At 43.1% G+C, this 18,096-nt stretch overlaps 1 protein-coding gene across 8 annotated transcripts in view; it reads left to right on the top strand.

Annotated features, from left to right (window-relative positions):
* KLC1 (kinesin light chain 1) overlaps window positions 1-18,096 on the top strand; it is a 77,867-nt gene that overhangs the window by 20,795 nt on the left and 38,976 nt on the right. For all 8 annotated transcript variants that reach the window (XM_018556523.1, XM_018556506.1, XM_018556516.1 and 5 more), the window contains exons 2-6: window positions 7,762-8,023; window positions 10,597-10,827; window positions 14,783-14,861; window positions 15,682-15,907; window positions 16,668-16,755. In XM_018556523.1, coding sequence (XP_018412025.1) covers window positions 7,763-8,023; window positions 10,597-10,827; window positions 14,783-14,861; window positions 15,682-15,907; window positions 16,668-16,755 — 885 coding nt within the window. In that variant the 5' untranslated portion in view covers window position 7,762. The remainder of the gene's footprint in view (window positions 1-7,761; window positions 8,024-10,596; window positions 10,828-14,782; window positions 14,862-15,681; window positions 15,908-16,667; window positions 16,756-18,096) is intronic.

The raw sequence follows: 18,096 nt of genomic DNA, 5'->3' as shown, positions 1-18,096 counted from the left end.
ATAATAAGAAAAAATGTGGGTATGGACTTCAGGTAGGGGGAGGGATGGAGGTGGGCTGGGCTTCTCACATAATTTAAAAAAATATATTGAAAATGCCTTACAATCGGAAACTTTAATTAAAATATACCTGGTAATCCTTCTATCAAGATCCTTGTTCAGACCCTTCCTGTTTCTATGGTGCCAACTTTGTGCTACCGTTACACAAAAAGAAGTGGGAGGAAAGCTCTCCAAAATGAGGGGAGATCCCCCTCTTAGTTGTCACCCTAAAACGTATACACATTGTAAAATTCCCCTCAATTCTTGTTCTAGTGGCAACTTTAAATTTTAGATTTTGCATCACTTTCTGTCTGGGTGACAACGGACACCAGGGCGAATGGAGATGTAGAAACCGCTCAGTGGGGGGGACACAGCAACGAAAACAGACAGCTGATCTGACCCTTGCACACTCTATAGAAAATTATCCAAAATAGCTTTAAGCATCTCCAAATGGCGGTAGCCTCAGATTTTGATGGGCAGCACCATTCAGACAGTGGATTAGTGAGGGAGACCCCAGACAGCCAGCAGTAGGGGACACTGGGAGATATTTTATTTTTTTACTTTTCTTTTCTTATTTTTCTTCCTTTTAAAAAAAAATGTATACTGATGTTTGATTGTGATATCTCTAGGCCAGTGAGTAATGTTTCACACACTGTATCAAAACCAAATTCTATCTAAATACAATGACTTCCTTGCCAGCTTTATCTTGATTTTTATCTGATCCAGGACACTGCATTCCATTATTCCCGAGGTCACGTGCTCAGGATGACTGACCTACAGGGTGATGATATCCTGAGCATTGCAAAAATCTGCTCTCCAAATAATTATTTGTGGTCTGACCCAGCATGGTGTTCTGTGATGATTACTTGTATACACCCCTGAAAGTCATCTGCAGAATGTTATGCTGACTATCTTGTTCTTATTTCCTTTCGTACTGTCAGTCACATGATCTTTTATTTCTAATTCCTCCCTGAAGGCCGGATAGGAGTTCACACTGCTGTCACTGTCAAGTGATGTGACAGTCGTTTTTCAGGTTTGACCCCTTCCCGCCTTAGCATGGCCTTTTTTTAGGACAAAGGTCCCTGTGGACAGCTAGTGGGAGGCCAGCTATGGTTTGGTCCATTGAATGAGGGGACACTGGAAACAACAACATTGTAATGTGATACAGAGCATGTTTTTGGGATAGGCTAGTGCAAGCTAACCTGCCAACAGGCTGACTTCATGAAGACATGAGATGTAAGTAATGTTTGTTTCATTTCTTGATTATGACACCGAGATATTCTTCAAATACAATGCCTGTGGATTGAGGCTTGTTAGAGGACCATTGACAGTGAATGGGCTGCCTTGACCCAACTCCACCCATAAATGTGAATGGGCTCTAAATCATTTTCATATGTGACTAGAATAAGCGTATAATTGTCACGCTTGCAGGGCACTGTACATGTCGGCTGAAATCTGTTTCCCTACATATAACACTCTTACTTGTAGTTGGTCTTTGCCGCTCAGGAATCTGGAAGCTCCAGCACATTAGTGGACTCACTGACACAATTTATGTTGCACAGTGACACGGAGTCGGCTGTCATTTTTTTCATAGCAGACAGTCATTCATCCTTATGTCTGTTCCCCTGGGCACATTACCCTTGACCTCTATTGTCAGAATCAATTTTGGCTAATTATAGAATAAATCAAATATGAAAAGTGTAATACGCTTTTGGTTCCTGGGTCCCCAAGAGCCTAATATGGATTAAAGATACACCAAGTTCAGCAATGTTCTATGCTTAATTGCGTTTAGTCCAGGGAATGCCAAGGTTCTTTACCATTCTTCTTATCTTACTGATCAGCTTATAAGTTAATTGTTGCATCTGACACTTATCGCATATTAGAACCCAAGAGCAAGCATGTAAAAGTGTAAGGACTAAAGCCCAGCTTCAGATGTTCTCACTGGTTTAATCCGTGTGTCCCTCCCTTATGATATAATATTGGCTCCATAGGTATTTCATGTTTACCTGTGACTGAGTAATGTCAGTGTTGTGTATCCATATGTAGTTATTGTGTTATTGATTACCTAAGTATATTGCCTTCCTATCAGAGCGATGGGGAGTTAGATTCTAGACCGTTATGGATGCAGTAATATTTATGAAGTAGATGTTGGCGCAGCTTGTGTTTCTGCTCATTAGGTGGAGGAGGATGTGAACAGAGAAGTGATTAAACCGGTGCAATAAATTGCCCGATCCTGGCTGCAGCTCCAACTGGCGTATCCGCCATCTTTAATTCACCAGCAGATGTTTTCTAAAGCGCATCTGCCAAACTGAACACTTCAGACATGGAAAATCAAATGTCAGCTGATTGAAAATCCCAGCCGTCGTATGTTAGTTCGTGGACATGTAGGAGGTACTGTGATGGTGTTTTTCCAGCAGATGAATTTTGTTTTGAAGGGTACACTCCTCCCTTTTATTGCTTTTTTTAAATTTTCCGGTGGGCTGTGTTTGCATTTTTTGACAGATTGCAGGACAGCGAACCTTTCTGTGCAGTGTGTGTGCATATTTTTGCTGATTGTTGGACCTGTTATACATAACTCCAAGCTTTCTTAGTTGGGAAGGAGGGACACACCTTTTGTGCTAAGAATTTTAAATAAAACAAATACAGTAAACTCTGTTATTCGGTTTTCAACTAACCAGAACTCTCATCTAACCAGGAAAAAAAAAATCCCCTGTGTAATCACTGTTCTACTGATCTGTGGTATGTATTTTCCTGGAAACGATCGTGTGCCTATTTGTCTTTGCTTTTGATTACTGCATTTCAATATTAACATGAAGTCAATACAAAGTTTGTGATGGTATGGTGTAGGGGTAGGGCATTAGTTAGACCTAATTTTAATAGTAACTCTCAAGCAACTAGAAACTACATTTATCCAGAATGTACCAATGCATGCTAGATAACGGGGAGTTTACTGTACTTGCTACATTACTTTTACCTCTGCCATACTAATGTAAGATCATTATGGCTCAATTCACACCTATTGAATTGCGATTAGGGATTCCTTTTATCAGGAACTTGCAGCAGGAATCTCTAATCTGCTGTCACCCCTTCAAGTTTACGATCGGGTGACAGCCGCGCCATTTGAACACCTGTACACCACATCTAACTGCATGTGATAAGATTATATGCGGTTATTTATTATTTTTATTATACAGGGTTTTTATAGCGCCAACAGTTTCCACAGTGCTGAATCCACCACTATCCCTGGACGCATCGATTGTGTGTCCAGAGATAGTGTTGTGGCAATGTGCACTAAAGCGCATGCATAAACACTCATTGCCACAACACATGGCAACACACCTGCTCTGTGTGTTGTGGGGCTATTTTATTTTGAAAGGTAACTTAATGCATTGCATAGTAGAGCACAACGCACATATTGGAAAAAGGTCATACGTGGTGGGGTGTTGCCAGCCCATTCGTAACGCGCGTTATCGCAAGGCAGTTTAAGTGCAAAGTGACTTTATATTTTGTTTGTTCTTTAGAGGAACTTGTGCATCAGGTGAAAGCCCAGCCAAGTCTTTTAGGTTGCCCTGGGACAAAAGTGAGAGGAAACCTCCCCCATGGGGACACCGAGGACAGTAGGTCATCACTACCCTGACTAAAACTGGACAAAAATAAAAGGGCAACAAGTGAAAGTTGTTCATCCAATTTTCTTCCCCAAAAAATCTCTTGTTATACCAGAAGACCACCATGTTGACTTCTCTTGTGACACTGCATAAAGAAATAGTGTATAAAAGCAGACATAAATGCATTATTATATACAAAGCACAATTTACATAGAAGTAAAAATGCAGCGTCACATGCACACAGGTGAATACATGCAGAATGTTTTGACTGGAATGTACACCAAGCAGACGCATCTACTTATGATTTGCAGAAGAAACAAGTCCTGCAGAAGCCTTTGTATGCAATATGGTTTATTGTACAGTAAAATGCAGGCACGCAAGGCTGGATCTAAGTTGGCCATTAGTTCCTGCTGATGAATTAGGGATGTGTGCAGACAGGCCCCATCTATTACACATCACATTCAGAGTTGATGGGAAATGTATGCCTGGCCCAATTTCTCTCTGACAATTGTTATTTCTGCTAATCGCACAGTTGGTTTGCTACTGAGTCAGTGTGGCAATCAATACTTTCTAGTGTGTGCTGATGGCAGTAACAGGCGGAGGGTAATTTCTTGGCTTATTGTCCGGATATCGAGAAAGCTGGGCAGCGCCGGAGGTACTTGGCTCCATCTGTGCTTATTAACAAAACCCAGCGTGCGTCCCAGGAGAGAGACCTTTACTAAGAACTAATAATTAGAAAAGAGGAGGAAGGGTTGCTAGATGCATTTTCAAGAACGGCCCCACCTAAGGGCTGATGGAGATTGAGCATTGGATAAAGGGCATATATAGTTCTTTGTCCTGTTGCCCCAATCTTGGTACACACCACCCACTGGGCTCAGTCCTGCCCTGCTTGTTAGGGGTAGGGTAGCAGAGACACTGATTCTGCAGAGAATGTTTTGCCTTATACAGATACTGGACTTTTTCTACAGGTACTAGACTCACAATACATTGATCATTTCTTATTTGAAAAGAAAATGTATGTCACATGAACTTGCCATCCTAGTTGGGAATATTTTGGTTTTGCTTGTGTTTACTGCAGGCAGAACAACTGATTTTTAGTGTCTGTAAAGCCAAAACCTTTTTTTTTTTTCTTTTGTTTGCTAGACTAAAGGTGCCCAGACACTCTACGATTCTCGTACGAGAATCGCGGGAAATCCCGCAATCGTACAATAATTGTACAGTGTATGGAAGCCTTGCGACCGTTTCTACTGTACGTTTGCACGTCTTCTGTCGAACAAGCAGGCTTGAAAACCCGCTGAGAATCGTACGATTTTCGGCGGGTTAATGGCCTGCTTGTTCGACAACTGCCAAACGGTCCGGTGTGCGCACGCGCACACTGCCCGTTATGCACTGATCGGAAGCCTGCCCCTCACTGCGGTCATCGGAAGCTTTCAATGATCGCAAGTACAATCTGCCTGTCCAAGATGGGCAGATCGTACAAGCTTTCAATAAGCTTACAACCATTGCAAGACGTACCCACCACACCAGGTAGATTTAATCTATTAGGGATGCACCGATACCGGTTTTGCGGTATCGAGTGAGAGTACCGATATTTTTTTCCGGTACTCGCCGATACTGAATACCGATACTGGAAGTCCCATTAAGGAAGCCAGGCGGCGTGTAAATACTCGCCACCCAGCTTCCCGATTACCAGGGAAGCCGTCTCCATCCTTCTCGTCACTGATAATCGGGAAGCTGGGCAGCATGTAATGACTCGCTGCCCGGCTTCCTGATATCGGAAATTCAAGTAACAGGCCAGGGATCGGAGCATTTGGGCGAATAAGAGTACTCTGCACCGATTCTAGTATCGGTGCATCCCTCCTACTCTCTATATTGGCCCTGTTGACCATTGGCAGATTGTAAGCTGTGACAGCTCGTGACGAGCAGGGCCCTCCCAATCCTATTGTTCTGAAACTGTATTGATTTGTATTGTAACCGTACTGTCGCCACTCTTTTTTTTTTTTTTAAAGTGCTGAGCAAATTGTTGGATTTATAAATCATGTATAATATAATTGTCACTAAGACAAAGTGGTGGAAATCTAACGTTTAACAGTTGTCAATAGAACTAAAATTTATGGGAAATCTTTCAATGGGGACATCTGTTATGGTGTTATGGTGACAACTGTCTTGAGGGGCATTCCACTCTCTTGGAGGGGGTTTCCTCTTTTTGTTACATTTCCATGGCGGGACATGAAGTGAAATCTCCCCTATGGGACACAGGCAGCTAAAAATAAACTGATGAGTTCTAAACCCTTCTCTACCGCATCCAAAACAAGACAAAATACTTTGTCTTTACATACACTTTTTTTATTACAACAAGCTATCCAGCATCTACTGTGATCTCCAAACCTTATTGGTTTTGGCAGATTTTAAATTGTGTTTCGAAAAAAATAATTTTGCTGCATTTTTGTAGAATAATTTTAATGGTTACTACAGAGAATCTGAAAAATGCAATCCTCAGTAAGTTTTTGGTTTTGGACAGATGGTCGTCATTACTTCTTGTTTGGTTTCCCCGTGACTGAAACCACCCACTTCCGTAATCGAGCCTTCCTATTGCAAAATGCTCTAATAAAATAAATCTGGGTTTAAAGTGAAACTGTGTTTTTTCATATATATTGTATGTGTAAATATGATCAGCTTAGTGTGATCTTTTGAGTGTGTAATATTGTTTTGTATGACAAAAAAAAACAATGTTTCAGTATATGTTGTAATTCTATATGGGTGGGGGCAGCCATATTTGCACATATGGAGGTTTGGCTTCCTGCTTAGTAGTCTGTTCTTAGGGCTTGTTCATACCATATACAGTGCGTCCCAGCATGGTGAGCTGCTGGAACGCACTGTATTGCATCCCGGCCAGCTTCCTATGTTCAGGGGCGGGAGGGGGCATGGCGGTGCATTGAAGTCAATGGCACCACAGCCACACTCCCCCACCCGCAGTGCAATCGCCCGCTCCAGAACCCGTACTGAATCAATGCCTACGTTCCGGTCCAGTGCGATCTGAAAAAATGCTGCATGCACTATTTTTTTTCAGATGGTGCTGGAATGCACTGTATATGGTGTGAACAAGCATTTAAAGTAAAGAACTGAAACTTTTTTTTTTGGGATAGAGTGAGAGACGATTATTACCCCTGTCGGTGGAAAACGTTAAGCAATCAGTGATCTTTTTCACATCATATGTTTGGGCAGTTTTAAAATGCATGACAGGGTATCTTGAGGTTCTAATCCCATTGATTTATATACGGTTCACCCCATGGGGGGCATTTACAAGCCTGTACATTAAATACAGTCATCTGGGTTGCATGTAGGTACCATCAGCAGATATTTTTTGGCCAATAACTGAGTTTTCATACCTTGTTCTGCATATTGTTTTTGTGTGGAGGTGGACATCTGGGTACAGGAAAGGATTTGCTTCCCCGTGTTACAATATCTCTGATGATTTGGAGGAGTAAAAACCAGGAAGCAGCTGGGGAAGTGGAGAAAGCTCAGATCCACAAAATGAATGAAGCGGGGAGATTCTTGCACTGCATGTCCCCAGGTACAGCTTCCTCTCCAGCAAGGAGAATAATGAGCAGCACGGTCGTGGCATCACCTAATCCGGTGAAACTAGCAGTCAGAGGCAGCAGTGCCTTTTTTAGATGATCTCACTTTGCAAATATACCTCTAGAACAAGAGTATCTAAGCACAGGAGGTCACTGCTGTTTTTCGGAAGACTATAGGTAAATCTTTCCAGGTGCTCCTAATACACAACTAATATTTCTAAATATTATCTATAAGCAAGTCTTCACTTTTTGATTTCTACTTTTTTTTTGGGGGGAGGGGGAGATTTATCATAGTGACACACACAAAACTAAATACAGACTTGTAAAATTCGGTCCCTGGAGCATGCAAAATGTGGCCACCAATTTATTTTGTGATCTCTGTTCTTGGCAAAAGAAAAGCGGTACTCATAATTTGTGAGTTGTGATTGTCCACTTGAAGTGCTGGTGCCCTTTTACTTCTCTACCAAAGACCAGATTCTTTGGATCTACTTGTGTTCTTATGCTGTGTATAATAATAATTTCCGTCGTGCTTTTCTTTACAGAATGTATGACAACATGTCCACGATGGTGTTTCTGAAGGAAGATAAGTTGGAGAAGCTCACCCAAGATGAGATCATTTCAAAGACCAAGCAGGTGATCCAGGGTCTGGAGGCCTTGAAAAATGAGCACAACTCCATCCTGCAAAGCCTCCTGGAGACCTTGAAGTGTCTGAAGAAAGATGACGAGAGTAACTTGGTGGAAGAGAAGTCCAACATGATCCGAAAGTCATTGGAGATGCTGGAACTGGGTCTGAGTGAAGCACAGGTACTGCTACCATACTTTGACAGGGAGAATTCTTAGGGTTAGTGTTGCCTATGGCAGTGAAATAAAACCCTGACCTTCTCACATGTGGTCATTTATAATGATACAATTAGTAAACTGTAAAGGGATGTAGATCGTACATCCCTTTACAGTCTGGGGGTGCTAAGGGTGGTGGGGTGGCAGGGAGGGGTCTGTGGGGTGTTGGTGTTAGGGGTGGCAGGGAGGGGGTGGTAGTGATTAGTGTGCGGCAGATAACATAAGATGGGGAGTCCAGGCTGCTGTGGGTGTAATATGAAGGTAGGATATTTAGCAGATGGCTTCATACACTATAAGGCTCATTACCTTTTATAACATGTCCCTTCCACTCGGTCATCACTCCCCACATGGCCCGTGCTGCCCCGCTCTCCTCACGGATACGCCCGTGCTGCCCCGCTCTCCTCACGGATACGCCCGTGCTGCCCCGCTCTCCTCACGGATACGCCCGTGCTGCCCCGCTCTCCTCACGGATACGCCCGTGCTGCCCCGCTCCTCACGGATACGCCCGTGCTGCTCCTCACGGATACGCCCGTGCTGCCCCGCTCTCCTCTCCGGCCCTAGATTGGGAGCGGGACTGACCTGGAGTCTGCCTGCGGACCAGTTGTTAACAGGCCACCGGTCTGCAGCCCTGTGGTTGGGGACCCCTGTGATATGAAAATCTCAGAATGAACAGGCTGCATGTAATCTGATCCTGTAGCATCGAACAGTGGTTCTCTTGTGTGACTTATTTTTCTTCAGACTGCAGTAACTTTGTGCACACTTGTCTCCTTGTGATTTTGAGAGAGTATAATTTCCTTTAGCAAAATTGATAGCATATGAGCCCAATGACTGGCCATAAGAATAGTTAGGAGTAAACAGTGGGAATAAGAGTGAAAATCTGATCTCTGGAGGGCTGGCAGAAATGTCAACTCTAAGCAATCTCCGAAGAGTGGTTTAACAGTTTTCTATAGCACCCTTTTAGATGGTACATTGGATTTTCCTTCCTTCTGAAGTCTTTATTGATTTATCCGCTATTTGCTGTAAACCAACTCGATGGTGTCCACAGTCTTTTTAATCTGTTTTAGAAAGTGCTGTCCCTTTCCACCGCTCACCATTTTTGTATCCAGGCTTCAGTATGGTAATGAGCAATGTGTACATCAAGCTTTGGTTAAAGCTTTTAAAGCAACCTTCAATTCCAGTATGGGGATGTAAAACAGATCCTAATAGAAGTGCTTGAAGTCACTTTAAACAGGTTCCTCGCAGGATTCACAAGGCTTCCAACAAGTGCAAGTTAGTGTTGCAGCTGTTTAAAATGACAGTAGGTGCTCCCATTAAGCTCCTTTTTTAACCTCTGCAAACTGGAGCTGAAGAGTTCTTTAAAAGACCTCAACACAGATGCCTGAAGCTTGCTAAAAGCCTTTCAAATGCTTTGTAATAGCTTTCTGTACACACTTCTATCCTACAAGGTGAATCCTGTATGTGCAATTCACACTGGATCTGTTGCGTTGCGATCCATTGCTTTGCGTTCTGTTTTTTAATGGAATGGCACCAAAAAATGAATGGATGTGAATGAGGCTAGTTCACACCACTCTGTTCCATTACGTTACGTTTCATTTTACCGAAAAAGGAAAGAACATGCGCTAATTTTTTTTCAGGGCAACATAATGCTATGGATACAGCTTGAACTAGCCCCATTCACACGCATTCATTTTTCTGTGCCCTTCCATTGGCATGCGTTTAAAAAAAAAAAAAAAGTATCGCAATACAACGTATTGGATGGTACAATTGCAAGCCAACAGACCTTCTGTTGATTCGCGATTTTTCCTTCCGATTTTGGTGAGAATGACCCCTTCAAGAACAGTTCATACAGCAAGCATTGAGCACCTTTCTTAAAGCTCTTAAAGGACCCTTTACCTTCACTCTGGCCATGTTGAACAAAGATCTTATTTGGAGTGCTTGCTGTAGCTTAAAACAAGCTTATGAGGCTTCAGTGGGCTTTCATCAAGCTTTAAGCAGGACTCAAGCTTACTGAAGTCTGTTAGCAGTTTGCTTAACGCTACAACCAGCACTCCTAGTAACATTTGTGTTCAGCTCTTTAAATGGAGTTGAGGGTTTCTTTTTATTCCTGAGCTCTGGAGAAATTTTAGACTTCCAGTGGGGCTCCACCTGCAATTTAAGGGATAAATGCCTGTTTTTGTTTAGGGGAACATTAAAAAGCAGTTTTACTTGCCTTATCTCTCTCCCTCTCGACACTTTGGGTTGTGGGAAGGCCCTTGGCATCCTCTGTTACAATGCAGGATGGCCGGTTCTGCTTTGTATGTGATGACGTTGGAGTGCAGCTGATGGATCATTGAACAAAAGCAGCTTCGGTGGAAAGGTTGCACGGAGAGGAGGAGGCCTATGGGTGTGAGGGCTAAGGTTGGTAAAACTGCTGTGTTTAATGGTTTCCTATACAAAAACGTTTATTATGATCCAATAACAAGGTAGTGAAAACTTCCAGGGATAAGGAGACCTCACATAGTAGCAGCGAAAACGATAATGTGATTGTGTTGTTCTTGCAGGTTATGATGGCCTTATCGAACCATTTGAATGCAGTGGAGTCAGAGAAGCAGAAGCTGAGGGCTCAGGTGAGGAGGCTGTGCCAGGAGAACCAGTGGTTGAGGGATGAGCTGGCCAATACTCAACAGAAGCTGCAGAGGAGCGAACAGTACGTGGCCCAACTGGAGGAGGAGAAGAAACATCTAGAATTTATGAACCAGCTGAAGAAATACGATGACGACATTTCTCCATCGGTGTGTGGCTTATGCGTTTATTTCTCTCTCCAAATAAAGTCGTTCTTTTCCTGAGGATTCTGTAAAGGTCATATGGATTTTTTCCATTTTTTTTTCTACAGGCAGCCAAGTAGTCTCCGGCTGTATATAATGATTTACCTAGGCACAAGTAGTCTCCGGCTGTATATAATTTACCTAGGCACAAGTAGTCTCCGGCTGTATATAATGATTTACCTAGGCACAAGTAGTCTCCGGCTGTATATAATTTACCTAGGCACAAGTAGTCTCCGGCTGTATATAATGATTTATCTAGGCACAAGTAGTCTCCGGCTGTATATAATTTACCTAGGCACAAGTAGTCTCCGGCTGTATATAATAATTTAGCTAGGCACAAGTAGTCTCCGGCTGTATATAATAATTTAGCTAGGCACAAGTAGTCTCTGGCTGTATATAATGATTTATCTAGGCACAAGTACTCTCCGGCTGTATATAATGATTTACCTAGGCACAAGTACTCTCCGGCTGTATATAATGATTTAGCTAGGCACAAATAGTATATGATAAATGATTTTAGCAGAAGCAGAACTCGAGGCAAGCAGGCAAATGCACAGTTATAGGAATACATTTATCTGAGCTCTCAGCTGCCAAAAGATTTTTAATTTTGTCAGTCTGGTAATTCAGACATCCCCGCCAGGCCCTTGTCCTCCACTAAAGTTAGGCAGTACAGCTTGGTCTAGGACAGGGGTAGGCAACCAGTCATGCCTGTAGCTAGTCTTGTAATGCCTCATGGCACTTTTAGTTATACAGCTTGAGTTCTGAGGTCATCTACCCATTCTAGAACTAACACACAGCTATCCTTTCCTAATACTAGGCTATCCTTTTCTGTACTAGCACCTGGCTATCCTTTTCTGTACTAGCCTCTTGGCATTACAGGAAACTAACAGAAAGGCATATTTGTGTATTACCACATTAAGTACATTTATAGTATAATTTTACCGTTTGCTGGAAGGTTAAACCACCTGTCCAGATTTTACACCTTTTTGGTGGACTCTCTGTGCTATATTCCCAGGTCTGCACACCCACTGTGGCCATCATGAGAGGTTCCCACACTCCTCATTCATTTCTTTACATTTATTACATAATAAGTAGCATGAAGAAGCTGAAACACGTACAGATGGGCAGAATCGCATAAAACTCCTAGGTGGACAGGAGCTATGGCAGGGAGGTCTCGCTGTTGGAGTATCCAAGACATAAGAAGCCAGAAGCTGTCTGACCACCAGGCTTCATCAATAACTAAGATATCATGTATTTTTTCATGTATTTTTTTTTTAATTCAATTTTATGTCTTAAGTTCAGTTTTAAAATGACTGTTTCTGGGCGTGTTAATATGCAACAACAAAAAAAACATGCAACTGTACTAACGTTTATACAATTGCACAGGTCTGTCTAGTGGGGTTGTTTTAGGGCACCCGTACATAATTACATTTTAGAAGAAATACTTTTTTCATGCCATCATCACTGATGGCTTGTATGCAACATTGCTGACTTTCGAGACCCAATAGATATGGGGTAGGCAACCTTGGCTCTCCCACTGTGCTGAAACTACAAATCCCATCATGCTACTGGCTCTGGGAGTCATGTCTGTGGCTTGCAATGCCTTATGGGATTTGTAGTTTCAGCACAGCTGGAGAGCCAAGGTTGCCTAACCCTGCCATAGATCTTAAATGCACACACAAACAGCTATGTGGGGCACCGTAAGTAGCCAAATCTGTTGCAAACAGTCTGTCTTAGCTGAGAAATTTCAGTCTATATTCCAGAATGTCAACCTGATCCTGGCTTCACTATTTGGTGAGTCACTGAACGGGAACATGCATGCACTCAGTGAGGTCTGAACTTCCTTTATACATTTTTGTGCTGACTCACTAGGTCGGGGATGGCCAAACTCCGGCCCTCCAGCTGTGGTGAAACTACAAATCCCATGAAGCATCTCTCTCTGGGAGTCATGTCTGTGAGAATCTTGCAAATGCTCATGGGATTCGTAGTTCCACCACAGCTGGAGGGCCGCAGTTTGGCCATCACTGCACTAGGTAGTGACACCAAAGGTGGGGATGAAAGCCATGGAAGCTCGTACCTTTGCGCACAGGTCAGCAATGGCAGCCTGTTTGTTTTTTCCCCTGACAGGCTCTCTTTAAGATCTCCTCTAGACAGGTGACCATTGCAGAGATGAGCGTGTGCTTTTTACCACACAATCCACATTTCCTTGCTTCCGATTTGGAGATTCTGAAGGCAATTGTATAGAATCTATGAATTGTATCTCCTAGAAAAGAAACCGTTCATCAGACATGGCTGTAAATATACGAGACATTTTACAGATTCAATTGTAGAGCTAATTTAATGAAGGAAATGACATGTACTTCTACAGTGCTTGTATTTATAGCTTGGCATATAGCTTTTAATATAAACTAATTGACTTTACAGGATGCGTAGCTAGATACATGATACATGCTTTACTGCTATAATACAGTTTATATGGTTGATCTTTTAGCAAAGCCTCTCTACTTAAAGTGACGCTGAACTCGGAGTTAAAGCGACATTAAACCTTCCTTTTTTATTATCTTTTTTATGGTGGCCCGACTTGCTGGAAAAAAAAAAAAAGTTTTTCTTTTTATTTAATTTATCCATACCGCAAGCTGCCCCCGTGTACGGGTGCCTTCATCAGTTAGCCGACTGCTGTGAAGGCACCTGTATGTGCATGGTCACGGCTGTGTCCGCACCTAGCTGTGCAAGTCCATAGGCACACACCGCGTGCGGCCAGCTATGCCCCCACCCTGTAGTCACAGCTTGACTGACGGCAAAAGGAGCCTAGGAGTAGGTGTCGATGGACTCACTACAAAGCACCTAGCGTACATTGGGCTGTGCTGCGCATATATACATCATTTCTATATTTCTTTTGCTCGCAGCCCATTCCAAGTGACTTACTAAGCTGGCCCCATCAGCGCTGGACCTATTTGTATGTAAAAGCATACCTGTAACGGAGGCAATATACTTAACTTTCCGGCTGCCCATTTGTGCTTCCAGGTATGTGGAATGCCTACTACCCCACCGCACGCTGTGGTTCCCAGGTTCTGCCAAACTACTGTGGCCACTATGGGGGCTTCCCACTCTCCCTTCTCTCTTTTTTTTTTTCTTCTAAATGATTTTATATTCTATTTTCTTTTCACAGCCTTACCTTGTGCTATAATTCCGGTTTTATTACCGCCCAGGGAAATATTTTGGCACTTGGGAGTCGCATGTGAAGCTGCATTTCTTCTTCACAAGGCAGTGGTTGGGGCCTGAGCAGCCCCAATGTCCTCTTATGGGGATGTGCCATTGAGTGCGCAACTGTTGAATATTATAGGTATTGTTGACAATTCTGGGTGATTTTTTTTCATAGGTATTGGTGAGGATTGTAATGGTGGTAGTGGGCTAATGATAAAGGTGTGTTTATAGGCCTTGTAGAGTGCCTAGCACAGACTAGAGCAGTGGTGAGCAACTCTGGCACCCAGCTGTGCTTTAACTACAAATTCCAAACATGTCTCTATCTCTGGGAGTCATGCCTGTAACTGTCGGTCTTGCAATGCCCCATGAGACTTGTAGTTCCACAGCAGATGGAGGGCTGGAGTTGCCCGCCCTTGGACTAGAAGGATGGGTTGGGGTGTATCCTGACTGGTTAATCCAGAGTCGTATGATAATGCTCACCACCGGTAGATGACATTTGGTGTAAACTGATGGAATCCCTCTGTGTCGGTGTCACATTTGTTAAGGCTTAGTGTGAAGGACAAAGACGCAGAAGGCTGCAGGTGATGTAATTATTACTTGTATTGCAATAAAATTGTGTTGGTATTCCTCTTTGTGTAATTGGAACTGTATGCGTGTTTGATTATAAGGACATGTTAGATTTTACTGAGGTAACATTCCCTGTGTTGCTGTTTTTCAGGATGATAAAGACAGTGATTCCTCTAAGGAGCCTCTCGATGACCTCTTCCCCAACGATGATGATGACCAAGGACCAGGAAGTAAGTGTGCTGTAGATGGCCAATTCCTTCATGGACCAAGTTCAACCATTCAATAATCTGTTAAAGCTGACCAGGGATAGGCAGATGGCTGCTAAAATCATATTCCTTCCAAACCACTGTTGTCACTAGATGAAGTTAATTAAATTTTTTTATAATTAATTATTATTAATTAATCATATATTCATGTTTGGAGTCAGCTGGGGGGAAGCACAGGGCACACAAATACTCTTTCATAGACCCTCTAGTAGATCCCTAATAGGAATATATGGAGAACTTGTTTTGACTGTGACAGTAGCTTAGCTGAGCAGCCCTTTGACAGGTATGTCTGTTTGTTTAGCAGTACTAAACATTTAACTCCTGGCATGGTTGATTCTTGTTCTCCGACCAGAATGTTGAAATATCAATACAATGGAGCAAAGTTTAAACATGAAGGGAAAAGTCCACCCGAAGCTACTATTTTTATGGGTAGATCATGGCAGGTTTTATTTTTTTTGTGGCCACCCACCTAATAGAGAGGCCTTAGGAATTCCCAGCAACGCCCACCTGCATGGCCAATTTAAGGGTGTCGCAACGTTAACGGTCTGCTTATTCATTATTGTTCGATTATGGAGATTGTAGCAGGAGCATAGAGGCTCCTGCAGTTAAAGGAGTGAGACTTTATGCAGGCAGATACAAATGCTCCCCTTGAAAGGACTCATCGCTTAGGTTTTTGAAAGGGAGTAATACAAGGGGAGATTTAACCTACAGCACCTTTCCAACGCCAAACTATCATTATAGATCACCATCTAAATCTGAATTATGTGTTAATTTCTTTCTGCAGTACAACAACAGCACAGCAGCGCAGCCGCTGCCGCACAACAAGGAGGCTATGAGATCCCCGCACGGTTAAGAACCCTTCATAATCTGGTGATTCAGTACGCATCCCAAGGGAGGTATGAGGTGGCCGTGCCTCTCTGCAAGCAAGCTCTGGAAGACCTGGAGAAGAACTCCGGCCACGATCACCCTGATGTCGCCACAATGCTTAATATACTGGCTCTGGTGTATAGGTGAGTTACATATACACATGGTAAAATCCATGTTGTCGTCTTTTGGCAAACCAGCAGATTAAAGGCCAGTTCACACCAATTGCGGTGCATGCCGGAGCGGTAGCTGCTGAAACGCACAGCAATCGCTCACTTAACTTCCCCCTTCGTTTTGGGGTGGGAGGGGGCATGGTGGTCCAATGCAGTCAATGTCCCCGGCAAAGCTCCCCGGACGCGTAGCAAAACATTGACTGCGTTCCGGTCCACTGCGAACGCAAAAAATAGTCTGCAGTATTTTTTTGCGTTCGCTGTGGAAGGGAATGCAGGCAATGCTGTGCCACACGTCCGATCATAACGTGGGCAGCGTGGCTGCGATGCCATTGACTTCAACGCACCGCCACATCCCCTCCCGCCCCAGAACAAACGGGAAGTTTATTGAGCAATGGCTGTGCGTTCCAGCAGATACTGCTCTGGAACGCACCACAATTGTTGTGAACAAGCCGTAAGGCTATTTTCTGTCATTTGGCAGTCCCCTGTTTCTCCTAAACGGAAAGAAAGACCAGGCTGACCTGTTAATCTGCTACTAGTCCCTTAGGCAGTTGCCAGATTCAGCCTGGGCCTGCCTAAATTTGCATGACTATTCTTGTACTATTCATAGATGCCTGCTTGATTTATATTGTACCATTTAATATTGCTTTACAGATTCCTGGCTTTAGCTGATGGGTTTGTTAGAGAGCAATTCTGTTTAATTGTGTTTAAGTGTTCTCCATAAATTCTGTTTCAGGGATCAGAACAAATACAAAGATGCTGCCAATCTATTAAACGATGCCCTGGCCATCCGAGAAAAGACTTTGGGAAAGGATCACCCAGCGGTCGGTAGCTGAATTTATTTTTTTGCTATATTTTACAGCTTTTCTGTCCTCCTAACCCATTCTCTAGCCTTAATCTGGTGTTAACAAACCTTAATGTTAAACTCAACAGGAGAGAATGCTTGTAGATTGGCTGATGCCTAGATGTAGCAGGTATGACTCTGTAGTTCCGAGCGCTTCAGTAACCAATCAGCTCTAATATGCTCCACGTGCACACATGTATGTTTTTGGTGAAGCAGCAGTCCTCCTAAAACCACCACCGTCATCATTATGAAAGGCTTTTTCATCTAAAATAATCCAGGTGCAGAATTTCTCAGGGAATCTGTTATCTATTTAAAGTTATTGCAACATTGAAACCAAAGGGTAGCTTTTGACATAACTTTCACATATGTTCTTTCTTCCCCCCTCCCACCCCCCAATATATTCATATTTATATACATTGGTTGTAAACTCTTCTTCTAGCGGCCATTTGAGTTTACTTTTCCCAATTTTATTACTATTGAACCCATTCGGGGCAAAGTGACAAGTTCTTTTGTAAGATGTACCCCCCCCACCTAGTCCTACTCCCTGCTACTCTGTTGCAAACCTGTGTAAGATCTGTGTTGAATGGTGTCGTAGTTTACAAAGCGTTAACTTCTTCCTCCTCCTAGTCAGCTGACAGTGCTTGGGCCTCACCATTGGCTGCTGAGGCCCTAGCATTGCATCCATGCGCCTTCATATCGAGAAGGACCGGGCATTTGCACAGGGGTTTTGATGGAGCAGTGGTGTCGGGGAGCATGGCGGAGGGGATTATCGGCTAATGGGAATATTCCTTGTGTAAGAGAGCCTGTCACTTTGCCATGAATCGCCCTTCCACAACAAGCCAGAGGACATCTTTACAAAGTGAGGGAAATCTCTCCTAGACTGTTGTCATGGAACAGGTGTCCCCATTGGATGGTTTTCCCTCTCTTCCTGCTTTCGTAACAATTTTTTTTCTTTTTTTTCATCATTTTCAGTTCTGGTAAAAGTGGTCACCAGATCAAATAGGGAGTTAATCTCTTTAGTGAGGACACACATGGCAATAAACGCACAGGGGAATAAAGCCTTCCCCGCTCTATATCCAAAACAAGAATTTTTTTTTTATGTGGTTAAAATCGCCTGACAGGTTCACTTTAACTTCATATTTAAACCTTTTTGGAAAGGGAGTGCGATCATGTTACCCTGCGGCACACTACATGAAAATGATAGGGGACTTTGCAAATCCTAGTAAGCAATCGTGGAATTTTTAGTAGGGAGGTTTTGTAAAATGGGAATAAAGGAACTGCTGCTTCAGGCAGAACATGCTGCTTTTAATATTGAATTAGC

Source organism: Nanorana parkeri, unplaced genomic scaffold, assembly GCF_000935625.1.
Source record: "Nanorana parkeri isolate BGI_ZX_2015 unplaced genomic scaffold, ASM93562v1 scaffold12, whole genome shotgun sequence".
Lineage (NCBI taxonomy): Eukaryota > Metazoa > Chordata > Amphibia > Anura > Dicroglossidae > Nanorana > Nanorana parkeri.
The sequence above is the reverse complement of the archived record's forward strand: the minus strand, read 5'-3'. Positions and strand labels throughout refer to the sequence as shown.